At 26.2% G+C, this 19,164-nt stretch overlaps 1 protein-coding gene across 3 annotated transcripts in view; it reads left to right on the forward strand.

Annotated features, from left to right (window-relative positions):
• The window catches only part of LOC135925583 (transcriptional regulator ATRX homolog), a 60,063-nt gene extending 46,212 nt beyond the window's left edge, over positions 1-13,851 (forward strand). The window contains exons 17-21 of one of the 3 annotated variants that reach the window (XM_065460984.1): positions 3,332-3,806; positions 7,652-7,764; positions 12,158-12,253; positions 12,333-12,432; positions 12,741-13,851. In XM_065460984.1, the coding sequence (XP_065317056.1) occupies positions 3,332-3,806; positions 7,652-7,764; positions 12,158-12,253; positions 12,333-12,432; positions 12,741-13,690 (1,734 nt within the window). In that variant the 3' untranslated portion in view covers positions 13,691-13,851. Of the gene's footprint in view, positions 1-3,331; positions 3,807-6,116; positions 6,381-7,651; positions 7,765-12,157; positions 12,254-12,332; positions 12,433-12,740 lie in introns of those variants that run through there. The other 2 variants (XM_065460985.1, XM_065460986.1) reach the window with 2 other exon arrangements.
• Positions 13,852-19,164: the final 5,313 nt, after the last annotated feature.

The raw sequence follows: 19,164 nt of genomic DNA on the forward strand, positions 1-19,164 counted from the left end.
TTTGCTTCAAAAAATTGAGATAAGTTATCCTCCTCCAATCCATTCTCTACTCTCGACAAAAAAAAAGGATATCTCGAAATTAACAGTTCTCTAGGGTTTTCAAAGCATTTTTTCAATAACGACGCTATAAGTTTATTTTTAATAGGTTCGTTCTGTGGAAGTTTTATCCATGGCCATTGAAGTTTGAATGCTGGATGTATAATTGCAGAAAGAACATATTGATCTTTATATATGTGTTCAAATCTTTTAAAATATATGTAATTAATATAGAGTGATAGGTTTAATACCTTTTATTAATCTCATTAATACGGCGTTTATCAATGGTTGACCATATTTGAGGCCACTAATTTTTTTTAAGTTTAAAATAACTATCGTTATTGTTGGGGCTAAATATTATTATTTCTTCAAATTTAATGATTTTACTTAGTTATAATATATAAAATAAAATAATTAATATTACAATCTAATGTCGTTTTAAATTGGAACCTGAAGATTTTGACAATATAATACTTTTTGGCCACATTTTACATTTGATAAGTATTGGATTAGTTCCTTCAATATAGGATGTTAATGTAAAACATTTATCATATTTGGCCATAGTAATGATAGTTCATCTGATATTGGATTTTCAGAATCAGATGATGAGGATTAAATAATAATATCCATGCTTATGTTAATCTATTAAATTAAAATTTTTTTTTTTTCTTTAGCTTCACCTTTTCTGGTGGTAAGCTCCTTCAACATCTCTCTCCACTTTATGTTATTCATACAATCTCTTTTATCTAATTTATACTTCTTTATATTGGCTCTAACTTTATGGCCCCATTGAAGTTTTGGCCTTCCTCTTTTACGTTTGCCCATCACTTCCAAACTCTACCTTACTTCCTATGAAGTTCATAGCCCTTCCCATTGTGTGCCCATACCACCTAAGTCTATTTACCATTAACTTAGTCTTAATGGGCACTACCTTTAAACTACTTAGTATTCTTGTACTGCGCACTTTATCCTTTCTTGTTACCCCAGCAATCATTCTCAGCATTCTCATCTCCATAGTTTGTAGACTTCTCTCGTCTGTTTCTTTTGTTGGCCATGTTTCCGAACTATATAGAAAAGTTGGTTGTACTATGGAACTGTAAATTATACCTTCAATTTGTGTGGGATATTTTTGTCAAAGCACTCCAGATAAAGATCTCCACTTTAACCACCCTTGATTAATTTTACTCTTTATCTCTTTTTCTATTGTGCCGTTTGTTTGTATAGTGGAGCCCAAATATTTGCAGCTTTCAATTGCCGATATCTGCCATTCATTTATATCAATACTCTGTTTTATCTCCTATCACCATATACTCCGTCTTTTCTCTATTTACTTTTAATCCGTGCTTTTCTAGGATATTTATCCAACTCAATTCAAATTAATAAACTATGTGTTAAAAAAATTGAAATGTGTAAAGAAAATACACAGCCGATTAAAAAATATAAATATTACTTTTTTTTAAAAAATCGGAAATATTAAATTTTTCAAATAAATAAAAATAAAAGGTATTTTTAAAATTAAACGAACGTTCGAACGCGTTCTTCATAAAAAAGGAACGCGTTCACGTTCAGAGTTCGTCAAAAATAAAAGGAACGCCGTTCATAATTTTTTTCAAAAAACGTTCACGAACGCGTTAATCTTTACAACACTACTAAAAAGCAATTAAATATCCAAATTAAGTCGAACCAGGACACAGTCTGAGTCTCTTTTTTGGATTTTAAGAATCGAGATAAGTGAATATTCTGATTAAAACGCCTTTAAAACAAATTTATAAACCTATTTTTATTATTCAATTAGATAAATAATGACAAAAATATCGGTATCAGATCAGTATCGGTGTTTGAAATAAATATTGGATCGGTGAAAAGATTTTTATGGTTGCAGCCCTAATTTTTCTATATATTTTTTTATAAATTAAAAATGACTCAGAAAAGTTTCGTAACAAATTGTGGTAGATATTCTAAATTCTATGGGAATACATTTCTGCTAAAATCAGATTTTTCAAATACTAAAAGCGGACTGAGAAAATTATAAAAGTTAAAATATTGTCTGCCTTGAATCTATTGATATTTACACAATAATTTTTTTGAATGTCATTGATATAAATTTTCAAATTAAATTTTAGTCTACTATGATCATTTTATATATAAAAAAATATATTTAATGAAACAATTTTCGTATGTAAGGTTGACTAGTTTGGAGATCTGCAAGGGTATACCCTAAATTTTTTATAGTCGTGACCAAGAACCCTGTGCATAAACAAGCCGGGCTGGGCAACTCTTGCAGACATTTTTAAAGGACTGAACTTGCCAGTATTGCAGATCTCTTATATCTATATTTAAAAGGACTTCCATGGTAAAAATTGTCCACGATTAAGTAATGATAGTGTAAAATAAAACGAAATTGAAGGATAAAATACTACTTAGGTGGAGGATAGTTATGGAAGAGAAGAGATTAAAAATGAATATAGAAAAGGCGAATACGATATTTAGAGGCAAAGGTTTAGAAAGATTGAAGAGACTCATGTGTTGTATGATGGTTGGAAAGATGTTAATAGAAAATCCATCAATTGTACCTGCTGTCATAAATGGTTAATAAAGGGTGCAGTGGTGTAATGGGAAGCCCGCAGAAGGCAAGTCCGACCTTTATTTATAGAAAGTATGTGAAAAAAGGGGTACAAGAATGGTAATATAACTGATTTTTATATCGGAAATAAAACAAGTTTTGTTACCTAGGCGGCTAAGATATGTTTTGAAGAAATTCAGAGAGATGTCTTCAATTTCAATGACTAAAAATGTCTCTAGCTTTGAAGGAAAAAGTTTATGCAGGGGAGAAGTTATATGGCGCGGCACCGAGACATAAGCAATTAAAGCGACTCACAAAGCCAAGTTATAAAGAATAGTTAGATGGATATGCGGGGCTGAGGGAGAGAAAGCATGGAGGGAGCAAGACCCAGAAGGTAGCCAAAGGCATGCTAATTAAAAGTGGTAAATAATGACATTAAAATATTAGGTTAATCAGGAGTGATGCCCTGGACCGTTGAAGATGAAGAAAAATGATCAGATTGGCTACGTGGATAAACCTGAAAAAGGGCCACTAAACTACGAAGAATTAATATTCATAATGCGTTAAAAATACTTAGAATAGATTTGTAATTACATTCAAAATAAACAGGGTAGAGTATGAATATTTAATAAAATTAAAAATCATAGAATCCAATCAATACTCACTCATTCATAATTTTTTTAGATAGGTTAATAAAAATGCTCAATATATTATTTTTCAAACATTTTTTAGGACCATATTTTAGCTCAGCTTTTATTAGACCAAAAACGATGGATTGTCACTTACAGAGATCACGACTCTCTTTTAGAAAACAAGGAATCGGAAGAGCTAACGGAGGAAGAAAGACGTTTAGCATGGGAGGAATATGAGACCGAGAGATATGCCAACGTTCATACAGCCAACTTATCCAACACATCGAATCTACTACCCAACCCATCTCTTAATACTATCTACAATAATTTAGACATTTACAATGATTTAAACTCTTCGTCCTACAATAATTATCATTTTAATCAAGATAATTTTAATTTAAACTTGAGTAGCTCTTTGCATCATTCAATAATGACAGATAAAAATCCTATATCTATTGTAAGCGGCGCAAGTAATACTCAAGGTATGAGTTATCAACCTCTAGATTCCTCGAATAGGATGCAAGAAATCAGGGGAGTGTCATGGACAATTGGCGATGACGTGAGGATTGAATCGGGTGATTTAAAAAAAACAATACAACTTACACTTAATAATTTTTTAGATGAGGAATAATTTGTTAGTCTTTTAGCTCATTTTTGCTCACAGCTTTCAATTAGTGGATTATTTTTCTTTCGAAAATTACGACTTTATTTTTTTGATATTACTAGTGAATATAAATAAGTTGTTTGTGTTTTAGTCATTTTTGCTCAAAAATTACGGAATGCACAAAAATAAATAATTTCATACTTTTATATTATTATTTGTTGCTTAACGTATTAACTGTGTTCTTTTCAATTGAACTTGTTTTATGTAAAGCTATATGGCTAAATATTGTCATTTTGCTATATGGTAACTTGGGTACATATGAATACTTTATTTACTTTTTTCATATAGGAATTTATATTGATGGAAAAAATAATATTAAAAATAAAATATTTTGTATTTCAATGCATCCATTTGTTATTTTTTATAAATAAATTTTGCATATTTTGCTAATATTTTATGTAGTAAATATATTTTAGCAATATCTTGAAGCTTAGGGGATATTTTTTAGTTAAAATCTTGAGCCCATTTTATAGATAGGAAAATGAGGGAATTTAAAATTGACTAAATATACAAAATTAACGAGATAGGATTAGGTCTAAAAAATCTTGGTGTACAACATTTGGATTTGTAATTGATAAATTCATTGCATTGTATTGAAAATATTCGGAAAAAAAACTTGATCTTTTGAAGGTTTAGAATAACCGGTGCAGCAGCACATTTGATTAAACACGTGGAAAGGCCAGTCTCATTTATATGTCCAAAGAAACTTTATTCTCGTCAAACAGGTGTTTGATATGATAGACATTGGTTAATACTCCGATAAGCAGATGAGATGCACATTATATAAGAATAATTTCCTACCTTTTTGTGAGAAATGCAAAATGAACTTAGATATAGCCTACGCCTGGATAATATTTATTCGTTAAATCATATGTTACTTATGTGTTATCTTTTATGAAAAATAAATAAAATTAAAAGGATATTTTTTCTTGAATGCTCACAGTTATCAAATAGTGATATATTTTTTTTAAACTATGATAGCTGGTTGATTTTTTTTAAATTTTCAATTAGATCCTTAATATCAGGAAATCATAAAAAAATATTTTGCGGGTACAGGGATAGGACAACAACGGGTTCACTAATATCAATTTCAAAAATTGTTTTTCGCTGCCTTTATAGTAAGCGCGATTCGCACAAATGCGAAATCACAGCTATACTTTTTGATATATACTTAAAAAGATGTGGTGATTTCATTATTTCGCTCCATATTTATAAATTATACCTATTATTGGCTTGCTATTGTAAATTACACTAGCGCTTACTATAAATTAGGCGTGTTTTTCATAATAGTTGTTTCATTTAAATCTGAAAAAAAGGAGAGTTTCTATTGAGCTTTTGATCACCTTAAATATAATAAAGCTTTTAAAGATATCAAGTTTCTACTTTTAAATCCACTGAAAAATTTAGCATTAAAAAGTGTTAATATTGAGATTAAAATAAATTTTGTTTACTAAATTTAAGAAATTATTAGGGAAAATAATAATACCGGGTTTCCCTATTCAAAAAAAAAGAAAAATGTCAATCAAAAAAGGAAAAGTCATACGAGAAATGTAAAAATCCCATTTAAAAAATGGGAATCGTTATTTTTTATTGTCAGCGTTAATAATTCTGAAATATGATTTTTCTATAATTTTTTGTTATTTTTTTCTAATTTTTTGCGTTCTCTCTTTAAGTCGTTTTTAATCTTTTTTTCTTATCATTTCTTATTCATTTTCGTCTTTTTAAAAAGAATTTTTTTAATTTCCTTGTTATTTTTCTTCAATTCTCTTATTTTTTGTCACTTAATCATTCTTTTCCCCTATTTTCATCTTAACAATTTTTTGACTTTTTATCATTTTTTTCATTGTTATTTCAAATCTTTTTTATAATGATATTTTTTTATATATCAAATTATTTATTGCTCAATTAAATTAATCATTTGGTAATCTAATGTACCTTTTTAAAATTAAATAAATTTGAGTAAATTAGTAAATATAAATCATGTATTCTTATTTTTGAAAATTAATATTTATACAAGCATTTAGATATTTTTAGCAAGTAAATAATTTTTATATGTAAGTATTTTTAATGCTAAATTATTTTATTTGATCTATAAATAATTAAACGAAAAAATGAGGTAAATATTATAATTTAATAATTTTCAATTTTTTTTTGTCATTCCATTTGATGAGTACATCCTTTAAAAGGAAATTTTTTTATTTTAAAAAATAAAATCATGAAGATATGGTAGTAGCAAGGAAAAAAAACATTGATAGTGCAACGAAAGCTCTAATAATTGACGCGTTAAAAAAGGAGAGTATCCAAAATATAGCATCATGTTTTATGAGCTATAAAACTGTGGCGAATATAAAATACTCCTATCTCAAAAATGGAATAAAATATAGTTTACCTAAAGGAGGCCACGCAAGAAACTAAATCAAGAACAGGAAGAGTATATATTAAATTGTATAAATTTGGAATGCACTTTATCCTTAAAAAGATTATGTGAAATGATTAAAGATAGATATGATGTAGAAATATCAAAAAATACAGTATCAAGGTTACTATCGGGATTTAGGCATGCAAAGAATATATTAATTGGTTTGTAGATATACCCTATATGAAAGAAAAATTTATTTTTATTGCTTGAGAGCGGGTTTTCAATATCAATGAGACGGATATATAAATATGCATAAATAAATATAAAAAAAGGTTATTAAAGATATGTACTGGATAAAGACAATGAAATTATATTATCATTGTTGCTATCACGATTAGGGGTCAGACTTGATGTTGATGGCCCCTAACGCTATGCACTTTAAAAACTTTGTATGAAATATTAAAACATTTTGATGATTTTTATGATGGATGATGTTCCATTTTATCTAACCATACAATTAGAGTATCGATAGAATGGTGATGGAACATATTTACTACAAAATAGCCCATACCTTAATCACTTGAAAATGTGATATATGAATTCAAAATCGTAATTGGGGAATTGATTCGTTTTAAACAGCATGATGAGAAATAGGAATAATTCAGGAGAATGCAACGAATTATTTTAGAAATGAGGAGACCTATATTCCAGAATGTAGAAGAAGGAGTTATTGATATTTAATTTTAAAAAAAATGTTTCTTACTGCACATCCTAATTGTAATGATATAATTAAATATGCACATATTAATTAAAAAAAAACGATTTGTTTGCCAAAGAGAAATAAAAATCAAGTGAAAAAATTAAAAATATAAGGAGAAAGAAATGAAAAGTAGTCAAAAAATTGTTATATAAAATGTTTTTTAAAAATAGAGAATTAAAGAAAAATGCTAGGAAAAAGAAATTATTTAAAAGGACAAATAAGAATACGAAAAAATTAACGACTTAAAGAGAGATCGGAAAAATGAGAAAATTAAAAAAATTTTTAAAAAATCCAATTTCAGGATAATTTAATTGACAATAAAAAAAACAAAATATACAAGAAAAAACTATATTTCTTTTTTTCTGATAGGCTCGTTTCTTTTTCTCATTAGACTTTTCCTTTTTTGATCAGTCCTTTCTATTTTTAAATGACATTTTTTCTTTTTTGATCGGATTTTTTCCTAAGATTTTAATACTTTTCCTTTTTTTTGATCGAATTTTTTCCTCTTTTTATTGAGACTTCTTTCTTTTTTTGGTATGGGAAATCTTGTATTATCAATTTACAATTAGTTCGATTTAGATTTATATTGCTGATTATTAAATTAATTCATAAGCACATAACATTTTTGGTTTTATAGAAAATAACGAAGAAACCTGCGTATATAGAATGAGCTACGATAATTTACGACATTTATTTAAATCAAATGGCGATATCAATTCTTCTTATATGGTCAAATACATGAAGCATATTGTAATACTTTGTTTTTTTTAAAATTATATATAATAAACGGAGGAATACCAATTAGAGGCTTTATTATTTGGGCCGGGCAAAAAAATTTATATATATATATTTGATGAATTGACATTTCATAGAAGTGATAATCCATAAAGTATATCATTTTTAATTTAACAACTTCCCAATATTATAAATAGTTGTTTATTTGGTGTTCTTCAATAAATATTTAGGTTTAGGCCTTGTATTTAATAAAAAATTAAAAAGAGTTTGACTAAACTGTGAACGCTTAAGTAAAAATTTATATATATTATCTTTTATTTGTAGTGAGATCCATTTTCCTATGATATAAATAACTTATAAAAAATTAAATTTTTAGATATATTCAATAATAAAGAAATATACATTAATAGTTGAATTATCTTTATCATAATAAATCGTTTAAATCTTTTAATATAATTATATTAAAAATATTAATAATTAAATTTTAAATTTCAATAATATTAAATCCGCAAGATGGCGTACTATTATTTAATAAAAAAATTTAAAAATATTTTTTGTTTTATTATATTCTAATTTTGTATTATTACTTAAAAAGTAATCTAAATTCCTTATATTATCTATCATTCGAAAAATTGCAAGAACAAATATAGGTTTTTATAAATTACATATGATCACATTTTAATGGTTAAAATAAGGTAAATTAATTTTTTTAAATAATTTTTGCATACTTTCTATTGATATTTTTCCTAAATAGCTAATTTGTTTTTATTGCCATTATTACAATAAATGAATAAGATATCACAGAAAAATTTTATCGAACATATAATGTTTGTAGATTATTTACACCTAGCATAAAAATGTATAAAGATTCACCATTTTTAGGGGAAAAATATAATTTAGATAAGGGATTTCGGATATTTTAAATGACGTTATATTTTATTTGTAAAATGATATATTGATTTTTAGTAAAGAATGTAGAAGGGGGAGGGTTAGGTGTATTTGTTCGAATTTTCAGTTGATTTCTAAAGACTTTGATTTGCTATTCTGAGATATAATAACTTGGGGTTTTAACGTAGACTAATATCTAATGAGAATTGTTGATGGATTAAGCGTCCATGTATTTCTTTTTCTATAAATTTTGTTTTGTGAAGTTAATCATTATAGTAATATAATTTGATTGTTTAAATGACCATGAAAAGGGTCTTTAAGTGTTGCTGAGTTCAATAATACAAATAACATTGAACTGGAGGTTATAAATTATATTATGAGAAAGTTGAAATACATTATAAATGCTTAATTATTATCTTTCCATTAAGGAAATTTTTTTATAAATATAATACTGTAATATCTTCATCAGCTAGAATTGAAAGGTTATTTAGTCTTGGTAAAATGCTATGTATGCCAAAATGGCAAGTCTAATACTAAATTATTTGAAAATTTTGATTATCTTATAAAATAATAAATATTTAAAAACTCTTTTACAAATTAATATTTCAACTCCCATTAAAAATACTAGTCTCCCTTCCCTATCTATAAGAATGGGCTATTACTGATATTAAAATGCTTGATATATTAACTCATCATTAAATATTTTATTAATTATTGTAAATATTCATCCTTACTAAATGAATATGTTATGTTCTTCACAAATAAATAGTAAAAACTATATTTTATAAACTATTCTAATTTTATTTTGATATTTTGGAAAAAATACTAGTATCTGTATCTAAGATTAATTTTTTCACATCTGTATCTAGATTCTTAAGGACCTACCCATGTAATATAAATATTTTCTTACGTGATTATCCATTTCTGATTGAATATATTAAGATATATGACGACTAGAAAAAAATCTATTGTTATTGAGGTAAAAAAAGGTAAATGAATGAATGGCATCATGTGAAATATTTATATAAATATGATTCTAATTATATAAATTAATCATTTACTATAATATTTAGATAAATAATATTTAAATTATTTTATTTAAATAGTAACTTGGTATTATTGAATATCATTTGACACAAAATAATATTTTATATAGTAATATTAACAATATACTTTACCGGCATGATTTTGTTTTAAATATTATACATAGCCCTCCACCATGCGTGTTATGATAATTCAGCTTATTAAAATGAATCTTTAATGTTTTAGAAGTAAATTCTGATATATAACATTTTTAAATGATTATATTTTTTATAATAGTATTTTATAATAATACACGCCAACTTGCGGATTTAATATTATTGGAATTTAAAATTTAATTATTAATATAATTATATTAAAAGATTTAAACGATTTATTATGAGATAAAAGATAATTCAACTCTTAATGTATATTTCTTTATTATTAAATATATCTTAAAATTTAATTTTTTATAAGTTATTTATATCATAGGAAAATGGATCTCACTACAAATAAAAGATACATATAAAAAATTTTACCTAAGCATTCGCAGTTTACCTTAGCATTCGCAGTTTAGTCAAACCGAATTAAAAACATGACCTGGCAACTTTAGTAAAACAAGTTGAAATCGGTCTGGACCTGAAATTTTTGCCATTTTCAAACCCTCTAGCACTGACTTAATATTATCAGTACCGGACATTTTTGCCAATAATTTTGCACTAAAAAGATTTTTGTTAAACTTTTTGCAAAACATTAAATATTTTTTATAATTTATTCAAAATCCCCTACAGTGTTTTTTTTAGAGGTGACTGATATTAAATTATTTTTTAAAATACTTTTACGTTCTCTTCTAAGAAGACCTTAACATTCACTCAAAAATAAAAGAAATCTTTAAAGATTTTAAAAAAAATACTCATAGAGGATTTTTAATCAAAATTTACCTTAAAATTTTAAATCATTTTTGTAAAAAATCTTTTATAAGTAAATATTTCATGATATACATATAAAATCTTTCATAAAGAAATCACAAATTTTTGTAAAATATTTAGTTGATCTTCAACGATTTTTGTTCAAAATTTTGGGGGTTAAACCCTTCTAAGAAATGAATATTTTCTTAAATTTTCCATTTGGCTTGGCTTCTTTCTAAAAAAGAAAGAAGAAAAAAAATTTCAAATTCACTATTTTTATTTTATCATTGGCGGACGCGATACGATGTGTAAACTAATATTCAGAGAGACTGACAACATTGTCAATGTAAGAAGGAGAAAAATTCCAGATAATTTTGAGAAAGGAAGAATTTTTATTTTAGAAAATTTCAATTATTAATTTTATTAACCTATGTCTTCGCTAGCAATTAATAATGTCTATTTTTATTTTGGCGAAATCTGTAAGAATATAAGCAGAAGTGAGTATCTTACCAAATATTCGCGAATTTTTTAAAATACAGATTAATTCTAATTTTAAAAAGCCATTTTCCTTATATATGTTAGCGGCAATTTGTTTTTCTGGAATGTGCTATTTTTTCAATAAATCATTCTTTTGAACGCATTTTTTTAATTTTATAAATCTAATTATACCGGAAATGTATTCCAGCATATTTAGAAAACCTATTTCATGAATTGTAAATAATTTTACCATTTACTTAGTCATTAAGAAATTAAAAGCGAAAGCGCAAGAGGATCAAAGACAGGAGTTTGATAGATAAGGAGTGCGCGGAAGGAATGGGAAAGATGAATTTAAAATAAAATATTGATATTTTAAAACTTTTATTTAACACGAGTGGCTAATCAGTCCGACCCGCGAACCTGTGGTAGCTTAATCAATAAAATATATAGGTGTGGTTCAAAAATATTAATTTTATTTTTACCTTTTTTTTTTTTACCTCTTTGCATAATTAATTTAACATTTTTAAAAAAATCAGAAAGTATAAAATATTGACGATTCTATTTTCATATCATGTTTTGTAATAAATAAGAATTAAATAGATTAACATCATTAAATTATCAAAGTTATTTCTGAATATTTAAATTTGTTGCATAACATTAAAATATAGAATTAAAAATATATTATGAGATTAAAAAATTTCTTCCCTATAAACTTTTTTTAAATTCGAGCCACGGGTCATGCCTTGATATAAAAAATTGTGACCAGGTTGCGGACAGTTCAAGCCTAAAAAAGCGGTTTTGTTGCTCTTTGAGGTATCGCCAAAGTTGTATTCGGTACATCCCTGCTTATAAATTGACTCGCTTATAGCCTTTCTCGAGGGACCAGATAATTTTAACCGAAAAACATTTAAAATTTTAATATATCTGAATCAAAACGCGTTAAAGGGAGGAAAAAGTTATAAACCGGTTACTATACTATTATTATCAAACCTATCTATAATTCTTTTAATCTTGTAACCATTTAACTTCGTCTATTATAATATTTACTGAAAAATTTACTCTTTCAAATACAGAATTATTTTAAAATATATGCTTGAAATTTTAATATAATTAAGGAAACCGATTATAATGCAGAATCGCTGAATTTCAAGACTAGATTTATTAAGCTCTACCAATTCTTGAAGATCAATCGAAATTATTTAATGCGAATGGTAAAAATAAACCGATCTTTAATACAATATTCACTAAATTGAATAAAATATATCTCATCAATTCCATTTTATATTATAGTGTGCTGAATCGGCCGATAAAATAATTGAAATTACTGTCGATGCTAACATCAACAATCACTCGAGAAAATCTACAATATCTAGCCTAAATTCTCAATCACGTTTGCCGTTATGCGTTTTATTATTTATAATTTGACAATATAATATTAATATTTAAGTTAATAAATAATTTTGATTAACTAGTTTAATAAAATAACATTGTTGCGCGAGATATTATAACCGCCCAAAAGTAGAAAATTCTTTTTAAACCGGAACTTTATAAGAGCGAATAGATAACTTACTCTATTACACATGTTAATTTTATTTAATCACATTTATTAACTTATAATGCTTGTATATTTGATAAAATCGTTTTTCTTATTTTACCCAAAAATAATATTCGTATTTTCCTTTTTGAATTATTTTTAAGATAATTCGACAAATTTTCCCATTCCATATTCCTCTTCATCCTCTCCTGCTTTCGTGAAGAATTATGTCAGTAATTTTAATAACGAAAACAAAAGGACAGATTTCCTTATAGCCTCTCAAAACATGCGCTTGATTACTCCTTCTTTGCGTCATAATAATTTATCAAATTTGAACCTTTTGCAAAATATGGCTGGTGTCGATCGCTCTCTATTTAATTCCTCTCTACGGAATAGTAATAATAATCCTCTTTCTGTCTCTTCTATCTATAACGAAAATATCCCTATCCAACCGAATGATCCTACTTGTCCAGTCAATCTTAACTTGGGCAGCGGTAATTTAGGTCGCAACCTTGATTTTACAAGTTTCATAAGCAACATGAGAAGCAATGTGAATCGCTTTATGCCATCGTCAAATGATAATAATAGTTCAACATCAATGGGCAACACTTTCGGGGTTCAAACCTCCGATTTTACAAATTATGTAAACATGAGAAATAATGGGAATCGTTTACCGACATCAAATGTTATTAATCCGATTTCATCTTTGAGTAAAAACACGTTAGGTCAAATCCCAGATTTTGCGGGTTCTTATTCAAACATGAGAAATAACGCGAATCGTTTTATTCTTCCAGCGCCAATCGTTAATAGTTCAATCTCATTAAATAACAAGGCAATCGGTCAACCCCCAAATTTTTCAAGTTATTTATTTAACAACATTAGAATGAACCCATCGATTCTGCCATCGTCAAGCGTTAATCCTTCAATCACATTAAATAATACAGCAGGCCATGCACAAGACTTTACAGCTTCTTATTTACACAATATGACAAATACAAATAATGAGAATAGTAATCCATTATTATCTTTGAATGTAAACAATCCAACCTTACCAATAAGCAATCCTCCGGCTAGAGGATTCAGAGTTATAAACGGAGAAATATTTCCTTTATAAATATTTTAGATTAATATGCTGAAGATAAAATAGAGGATTTAAAAAACTATATATTATAAATATTATAGAGAATTGTAGTTAGAATTTTAAATTATTGTCATCATTTTAATTGAGAAGTATTTTAATTGTATACACATATTTATATATATAAACTTTCTTTATTATTGTTGAAGTGATATTGTAATCTAATCTCATCCTAAATAAAAATTTAAAAAAATGATAATGTAATTCTCTTTATTCAAAAACTAGGATAACATTTAATTATTTTTTTATGTCACTAAACAAATATTAAAAAGTTAAGAAAAATTTTTTAAGAAATGATAACTTATAATGCCATCAATATCTTTAATATATTGAAACTTTATTTTATTTCATAAATTAATATTGTAATTGCATAAGGTCTTTATCAATAGTCCAGTTTGAAACGAAATATACACATTTATTAAAAGCATTTTAACGTTACCATTACAACCAAAAATTATTCCATTATAAGTTTAGGAAAAATTCTGAAACCCTTTCCATTAAGGTCGAAATTGTAATTCCGATTTTTTTTAAAAAAAAAATTATTTCCCACTTTAGCATTTTAAATTAGCCGGGATGTTTAAAATTTCCTTATTTTGAATAATTTTAGAGAAGAACATGAAAATAAGCCGTAAAAGAATGATGTCAATTGATTTAATATATTTGTGATTTAAAAAATTAGCCTGGCCCGAGTTTTGTAAAAAAAGAAAAGAAGAAGAAATCAGTCTTGTTTGCTTACCAAACGGAATATGTAAGTTCACGCTTCATAAATTTTTTCACAACTAAAGTACTTTAATTTATATGAATTTTTTCATAATTTTTTATGTAAATTAAACTTTCTTAATAATTCTCGCAAACCTCAATTTGGCTACTTCAATAAATATTAATAAATGATTTTTATAATATGAACGTTTTTAAGATATTATAATTTTATAAAAACGAAAGAATCTTTCACTATAACAATACATTGAGAATTCTGAATTTTCACTATTTTACCAGTCGGGTTTGGACATCAATTTTCATTGTTTCCTCGGAGAAGGAGAAGCGATTTTGTAATATACTTTGAAATAATTTTTAATTCTATAGAAATAATTATTCCTCAAACCCCTTCGGATTAGAATATAATAGCTAACGCAAGGTTAAAGTTTTAGCATCCTAGTGGAGATACCAATGGGTCATTCCATGTCAAATGAGCAAGAAAATCAAGATTTTCGGCATCTCTTTTCAAATTAAAATTATAGGCAACGTATGTTCTAAAAATATCTTTAACAAAATTTTAGCTCATTAGCAATTATATTACCTGGGATAATGGTGATTAAGGTACAAAAATCGGTTTTTACTAATGGTTTTAGATTAAAAGCTAAATTAGTTCGAATATTAATAACTAAGTCTATAATTGATAATTATGGGGGGAACATCAAAATTTATTTTTTTGAAATATTGTTCATCTTATATACTGAATCTTAAATTCGCTCAGTTTTCTTAAAAAATAGCATTTCTTTTGTTAGTGATGATGCCAGTGTTATGATTGGGAATAAATCTGATGTAACAACACCTTTGCGCACTATATCCAACGATCATACCCTGGCATTTTTTAAATCACCCTTTAGAATTAGCCACTGCAGTAAAAACTGTTACAGGCGTTAATAACCTTAAAACCTTTATTGATAAAATATACAGTTTATATAGCCAGTCTAACAAAAATCAACACTGGAAATAGCGACTGAATTGGGCATTCAATTTCTGAAGATTAGAGGGGGCCTTGATATACCATAGATGTCTAGCAGTATACTTTTAAGGCAATTTGGATAAATTATGAGGCCCTGTATACCCCTTTAAAAAATTTAGTAGGATACTCGTTTATCAAATGGTGAATTCTTATCAGATCTCCCTTGATGTATGATGTATATATGTTTTTCCAATTTGTCTTTAAAGCTTTAATAAAAAACAATCCGTTTACCTAATGCTGAAAAATCAATAAAGCGAACGATATTTTAAAATCGTATAAGAATATGCCTGGTAGGTTCTAAATCTCTAAATGAATGTTTATTTAATAGCTAAAGAAAAACATAGGAAAGTGGCTCAAGAACTTAGGGAAATAAATAAATTTAAATTGTTAATTGAAGGAAAACAGAAGGCACACTGGTGTCAACTAAAATCATTCATTACTGCCTTAATAGACAATAAACTAAATAGGTCAATTTATGCTGATTCCAATAACTATTTTTATTTGATATGGAATATTTATAAAAGGATAACTGGCCAGCAGACCTTTAAATTATCCATCTCCATACTCTTCTCTAGTCTTAACATGCTCATACTTTGTTCTCATTCAATTCGAACATTCAATAAAAAAAATGCCTTTACCTCTATTTTATCATCATTTTGAACAAATTCTCATTCAAAACGAGCTTCATCAAAAGTCAGCCCAGTTTCTAATATTTTTAAAATTTCTAAATAAATTTATTTACATAAAATAATTTTGTGCATCAATGGTATTGCATAAAAATATATTATAATCGAAATGATCTAATATTTTTTAATATACAAAAAAAATATCTATAAACACATTTTTGAATAAAAAGAAATTGTGATTTTTTTATAGAAAAAGTAAGTAATATAGAAAAAATTTCAGTGGAGGGTTAAGAATGACATTAAGTAATTTTCTCTTCTAAAATGACCATCATTGTGTCATCTTGAAAACACTTAAAGGAAATATGTTCATTGATATAAAAAATATAAATCGAATGTGCATAATTAGTTAGAACTTGGAATGACCATATTTTATTGATCCAAGTTTTGTCTAAATGAGAACAAAATATAAAAAATGTTGTTTATGTTCTCATATAAGAATTTCTATTCGAAAACAACGGCAAAGCCTGAACTATTTAAAAAATAAATAAGAAATTTTGTCTCAAATCTTGGAATAACAAAAATTTGCCTCTATTGCCCATTTTAGCGTACCCTCTACTATATTTTTAAGTAATAGCGCCCCCTCCGCAAATTTTAGGACTACAACACTGAATACAAGGATCCAAACCAAAACAAATTTCGGTTCAGGTTCGGGTGGTAGCGTCACTAGAGTGGAGGGGGTAGCAAGGGGTCGAGAATCCTGAAATATTTGAAGAGCCCCCTAAAAATTTGAAATTTTTTTATACTACTAAAAAAGAGGTAATTTTGGATAATGTTAGTTTAAAAAAAATATAAGTTTGAAAATAATTTTTAAAAATGACATCCTGAGTTCGCGTTCAAATAAAAATAACGGTTCATGGTTCAGGCTAGTAAATGTAATAACAGTTAGGCTCGAACCTCTAAATGTTTGAACTCTTTTATATATAAACTTGCATTAAAATTATGCATAGAGAAGCATATTATTTTGTTTCATCAAAAAAAAAATATATAATGTTATTTATTATTAATTTATACAATATAAATAATTTATAACAAATAAATTTGAATTATTTTCTTCAATATTGAACATTATTTACTTAAAAAAATAGTATTGAGTCTTACAATTAAATTATTTTCTACTAATCAAATTATATCTATAAGGAGAACTTATAAATTTTATTTTTGAAAAAATATCTCCCTACCCTAACTTGAGTAGCCAGCACTATCGAAATACTATTTACATAATTTGTGATATCGAAATCTATGATTTTGTCAATAGGCTAAAATATTCATTTCTTTATTTAGGCGAGGTTCTTTAGGAAAATTAACTAAAATATTTAACATTAATAGATTTCGATTACCAATATTGCCTTTAAATTTTTCTTCAAGAATCTGTTGGCTTGATGACATCCGAATCTTTTTTAATACTTTTGGATTTTGTTGTGATATTTTGTTAATTTTAGCGAGTTTTAAAAGATGGTATCTTTTGATACGACGCTCAAATTGTATCATATCTATAGTCTTAAATTGGGACGTATCATTTATAATAGAATACCTAAATAATTTATATATTGGATTAAATTTATCCCTAGATATTAATCAATGGTATATTATATACTATTAGATTGGCGATTCATTCCTTTCTTTCGTACATACATACATAGGAGTAGGTTAGGTGCCATTTTGGTGTTTTTACATCGACTTTTTGTTCTATCGATGATTTTATTAATTTATATTAGTCATTTAATCGACTTGCAAACCATAAAATGGAGCTACAGTTGATTCCTATGCATGTTCATTTTAAAATACAATGCATGAATAGCCAATCTAGTGGTATATACACATTTGGCATTAATAAGCTCTTTTAAAATTAAGTAGAAAAGGAAATTATTTAAAAAATATTGTAAAATAGCAATATACAAAAGTTTATTTTAAAAAAAGGTAAAATAGTGGCAAAAAAATTTTTGTGTACAAAGGATAGTTTTTGAACAAACATTCAAATTTAATAGAAAGTTGCTATTTTTTTAGGGTTTAACGGCGGGGTTGGGTAAATTTTCAAAAAGACATTTTAAATTAATGAATACTTTAATGAATACTTATGTCGATTTTTTTAACCCTGCTTACAATTCTTTTTTGATTAAATGATATTTTTATCATTGACCATTTTCTAAAATTATTGAATAGCAGCATAATATATTTATTGTTGCAGCAGTAGCATACCACATAAATTATGAAATAATTCAAATGTAATTAATATCAACGAAATTAATGGAGGAAGAAATCGTTCCATTTATGATTTTGTTTTTATATTTAGTTGAGCATAACATTTAGCTTTCACTATGTTATTGATTTTTGATATTTAAAAAATTTCCAATCAAAATTGTCAAATCAAATTCAGAGGATGTTGATGTTGTTACACGGCAAAAATATCTTATAAAAATAATAGCTTATATACCTTCCTCATCTTAAAAACATATCATTTTAAATATAAAATAGGATTTAAAATAAAAGGCTAATTTTTTCACTAATTCGAATCACAAATTTAATATTTAAATAAATGTGGATTTACATTTTATAATTCAACTTGTAACAAAAAAGTATTTGTTTGTATTTGTCTGAAAATCGTAATAAATAAAAAATACTTTATAATTTTTAGTATTTAAAATATAAATACTAAATACATTTCAAGATATTTAAATAAACACAAAATATAAAAAAGCATTTGTATTTAATATTTTGAATATAAGTATTGCATTACTGCCGAACCCTGAGTATAGGTTGATTATGCCATGAATCTACTATTAAAATTTGATTAAATTTTGAAAGGTTTTATTCAATTTTTTTAAACTATTTATATTTTGAATTATGGAAAAATAACCAAAAAAACTTACCAATCACTCTAATCGACCATTTGAAATACACAATTTTTAAAAACTCCTCTCTTGTAAAATTAGGGTGTTGAACCGAACGAAGTCGGACCATGGGTCCGAAATAAGCATAAATTTTCCAAATCGTAATAACTTCTTTTGAACCAGTTTGCTCCAGTTATGGTCAAAATTCAA

Source organism: Gordionus sp. m RMFG-2023, chromosome 2 (assembly GCF_954871325.1).
Source record: "Gordionus sp. m RMFG-2023 chromosome 2, tfGorSpeb1-WG-v2, whole genome shotgun sequence".
Classification (NCBI taxonomy): Eukaryota; Metazoa; Nematomorpha; class Gordioida; order Chordodea; family Parachordodidae; genus Gordionus; species Gordionus sp. m RMFG-2023.